This window comes from Mus musculus, chromosome 16 (genome assembly GCF_000001635.26).
Source record: "Mus musculus strain C57BL/6J chromosome 16, GRCm38.p6 C57BL/6J".
NCBI lineage: Eukaryota > Metazoa > Chordata > Mammalia > Rodentia > Muridae > Mus > Mus musculus.
This window is the reverse complement of record NC_000082.6, coordinates 23057701-23061574: the sequence shown is the minus strand read 5'-3', so window position 1 is coordinate 23061574 and position 3874 is coordinate 23057701. Positions and strand designations below refer to the sequence as shown.

General features: G+C 46.5%; 1 protein-coding gene across 6 annotated transcripts in view; it reads right to left on the bottom strand.

Moving 5' to 3' along the window:
- Positions 1-3355, bottom strand: part of Kng1 (kininogen 1) — a 23859-nt gene extending 20504 nt beyond the window's left edge. For 3 of the 6 annotated variants that reach the window (XM_030248988.1, XM_006521813.1, XM_006521812.3), the window contains exons 1-2: positions 2937-3355; positions 1082-1192 (exon numbers count right to left, since the gene is read on the bottom strand). In XM_030248988.1, the coding sequence (XP_030104848.1) occupies positions 1082-1192; positions 2937-3131 (306 nt within the window). In that variant the 5' untranslated portion in view covers positions 3132-3355. The remainder of the gene's footprint in view (positions 1-1081; positions 1193-2936) is intronic. The other 3 variants (NM_023125.3, NM_001102411.1, NM_001102412.1) reach the window with 1 other exon arrangement.
- Positions 3356-3874: the final 519 nt, after the last annotated feature.

The window sequence follows — 3874 nt, the reverse complement described above, 5'->3', positions numbered from 1 at the left end:
TCTTTCTCATGGAGACACCTAGCTAATGTTGTTACTAAATGTGGCTTTTTAAAAAAATAAGAAAGGTTTTTCTCTAATAGAGACTTTGTTTTGCTTCCTTTAGATTTACTTGTTCTTTTTTTTTTTTTTTTTAAGATTTATTTATTTATTTATTATATGTAAGTACACTGTAGCTGTCTTCAGACACACCAGAAGAGGGAGTCAGATCTCGTTATGGATGGTTGTGAGCCACCATGTGGTTGCCAGGATTTGAACTCAGGACCTTCAGAAGAGCAGTCGGGTGCTCTTACCTGTTGAGCCATCTCACCAGCCCAGATTTACTTGTTCTAATGCATGTGAGTCTGTACACTGCATGTGTGCCTGGTGCCTGCAGAATCCGGAGGACAGCGGCAGAAGCAATGGAACTAGAGTTACAGAGGTTCTAAGTGTCCATGTGGCTGTTAGAAACCCAACCCAAGTTTCTGAAGAGCAGCAAGCGCTCTTAACCACTCAGCAATCTTTCCAGCCCATTAACCACTTGTGAGACGTGAGAATGAATATTAATGTGACCTAGTGACTGTTTCCACAGACCACTGATCTTCATGGGTCTGGGCAGAGGGAGAGTAAGGTTTCTAAACTTGAGCCCTGATGTGGAGCTCTGTGGCTGCTTCTCTGTCACCCAGCTGGATGCCCTGCCTCAGGACCAACAGGAGGAGCTTCAAATTTGATTTCCCCCTCAGTTTCAGTGGGTGTCTGCTCTTTACATAAACTTCAGCTTAATCTCTTAGAACCTCCCACTTCCACACTGCTGGCTGTGAGTTGTTCCTTCTGCCCGGGTGCCTCTCACTGCCTCAGTTTACCTACCTTGTGGAAACAGCACCACAGGTACTTGACACATTTTGTCACCGTGAAAGATGACGAGTGTCTGAGGTGGCAGGGGGCCCTGCTGTAAACAAGCGCCTGGGAACCAAGTGGTCAGGAGTGCCCCCACACTAGTACAAGTTTCCCACTGATCTGTCATTTACCAGTCTCCTGGACATTTCAGAGCACCCTGGGGGTTGCATGGGGCAGGCTGGGGCTTTCCTATAAAGAGCACACTCACGGCTTCCTCAGCGTCCTTGAAGTCACAGTCCTGCCATGCGAGGCCACTCTGAGCAGAGCAGTTGCCCTCCTTGATTAGATACTTGAAGGAGTAAAAGGTTGGAGAGCCATCCTGAGGAAAGCAAGGGTGAGACCTGGAGTCACTTAGGGGACCCTGACACATTACAAACAGCAGTCCTGAGCAGATGCAGGGACAGCTGTGTTTATTGAAAATTAAATGTTGCCGGGCGGTGGTGGTGCACGCCTTTGAATCCCAGCACTTGGGAGGCAGAGGCAGGCGGATTTCTGAGTTCGAGGCCAGCCTGGTCTACAGAGTGAGCTCCAGGACTTCCAGGGCTACACAGAGAAACCCTGTCTCGAAAAACCAAAATAAATAAATAAAATAAAAATAAAAAATAATAAATGTTTACGTGTGTATAAATACTCCTTGGAATTATGTTCATAATATGCTTATACTCTTAGTGATTTCAAAGCAGTATCCATAGTATTATCCCTGCCCTCTTTTATGTAAACCCTGGTTTACATGTATGTACATATATGAGTTCAACATCTCTGGGTAAACCTGGGCATGGGGTGAAGCCAGGAATCCCAGTAGCACGCTTGGTGGATTGAGACAGGAAGACCTTGAGTTCAAGGCCAGGAGAGCTACATGGACCTTGTACAAGGAAACTCCCATGGGCCCCATGTGTCAGCAGTGGAGACACGAGGGGATATGGCTCTGAGAGGAGGAAGCAGACTGCAGGCTGTGCTGCAGAGAGAAATAAAGGCTTCCCTTCACCTTCTGAATCACACACGCCTGTGTCCCTCAGGGCTTTCTGTTTATCCTCATGGCGTCAAAGGATTGGGATTTTTTCATGCTGAAATAATGTGACCAATCCAAAGAAAGTCTTTTACATGAAATTTGTTTATTCAAAGATTTTTAAATGTAAATTCTTAATTTTTATCTTAAGAGTGTGAGTGTATGCCCAAATGTATGTATGTATACTATGTGTGCCTGGTGCCCAGGATGGCCAGAAGACACACTGTAGTCCCTGGAACTGGAGTTAGAGATGGTTGTGACTACCATAAGTGCTGGGAGCTGATCCCAGCCCCCTGCTCACATGAGTAGCCAGTACTCTGAACCACTGAGCCATCTCTCTAGTCTGTAAACTTAATTTTAAAAAATCTTAAAGAAAGTTTTTCTCTAATTTATGCACCCTGCTTTCATTCCTTTCCTACCTGCGTGCACTGACAAAGCAGTAAGAATATAGAGAAAACCTGCCAAAGTGTGCTCCGGATGGAGTGTAGGTGGCAGAGTCCTGAGGTTGATTCCCCAGTATCACAGAAACCTGGCATGGGGGCACAAGCCTGTATGTGTAGCACCAGGGAGATGAAGGCAGGAGGATCAAAAGTTTAAGATCATTGTCAGCTACACAGCAAGTTTGTTGTTAATCTAAAGCTAAATGACACCATGGCTCCACCTCCCTGCCCCCCAAACTAAAGAAAGCTAGTGGAAACATTACTATTAAGCTCAATGAATCAGCCACACACAGGCAGTGCTAGATACTTGGTCCAAGGCAATAATGTCAGCTCTCTTCTTACTCCCTGTATTCATCCCAGGAGGGAACTCTCCCTTAAGTCTGGAAAATGGCTAAGTTCACAGATGCAGTGGATTCCCCTACTGCAAGCTGACTGCATTGCTGGATTCCCCACTATGCCTGTCCCTTTTGAACATCTCCATCTTTTGTGGTTTCTTTCTTCCTGGGATACTGCTTTCATGATCGCCCAGGAAGACTAAGGACGGGCCATCTCCAACCTCTACCCCTGTGCCTGAGAGCACCAATTACAAGTGGTTTCACAGGAAAGCTGTTACTCACCGTTTTAGTGCCCTCGATCACTCGGTGCAACATATACTGGTTGCCACTTTTTACCCCAGGGTTAAACTGCTTCAGAGAGAAATCCACAGCCTGAAATACAGCCTCATCATTGCAGTCAATTTCCTGCGCTTCTTCTCCCTGTGTTAAAGTCAGCAGGAGTCCGGAGCAGAGGAGCAGTGTAGTAATGAGCTTCATGATTTAAGGGTCCCTCTAGAACTGAGGGACTGTTTTGCCAAGAATGGGAAACCAACTCAGAAGCTGATTTTGGCAGCCTCTGGGCTCTGATCTCTCCTGCCTCAGCTCTCTCTGCCTCACCACTTAGGCCCCTATTTAGATTCCTGAGGTCACGCCCCTTGTGTGCCCTCTTCCCAGAGAACAAACAGGACTCTGCTCAATGTCCAACCAGGTATGGAGCTGGAGAATTGCAACATGGGATTGTTGACCTGTTTGTCTGCCTTTGTAAAGAATGTGGGAGTGCAAAGCCCATTTCTAAAACATTGCTCAACTCTCCACAGTGAATTAAAGCAGAAACCAGTAAAAGGAGCTAAAACCAACAACCATTTCCAGTATCCTCTTGCTACTCTTGGCCCAGTTACAAAGGGCTCTGCATAAATATACATTGAAGACAATGTAGAAATACCTCCTACACAATATTGCTTGTGGCATGTCAGAGTGTACAGACACAAGGTTTTGTCAGCTCTGGTGTGTTCTTGAAAAGCACATGTGCAGGACCATCAGTCACATGCTGGGAGCTCCACCCAGGACACTAGCAAATCTGACAAATCATGGGCATCCTGTCTGGCCTCTGGCCATGCCAACCTCTCTGCTGGGTTCTATTGGTCTATGTGAAGAAGGGGTGGGGCCAGCAGATTCTCACCTGATTCAAGTGCTTGCCTCACAAGCCTCAGGCTGGCAAGCAGAGTTTGAAGCCAGGAGTT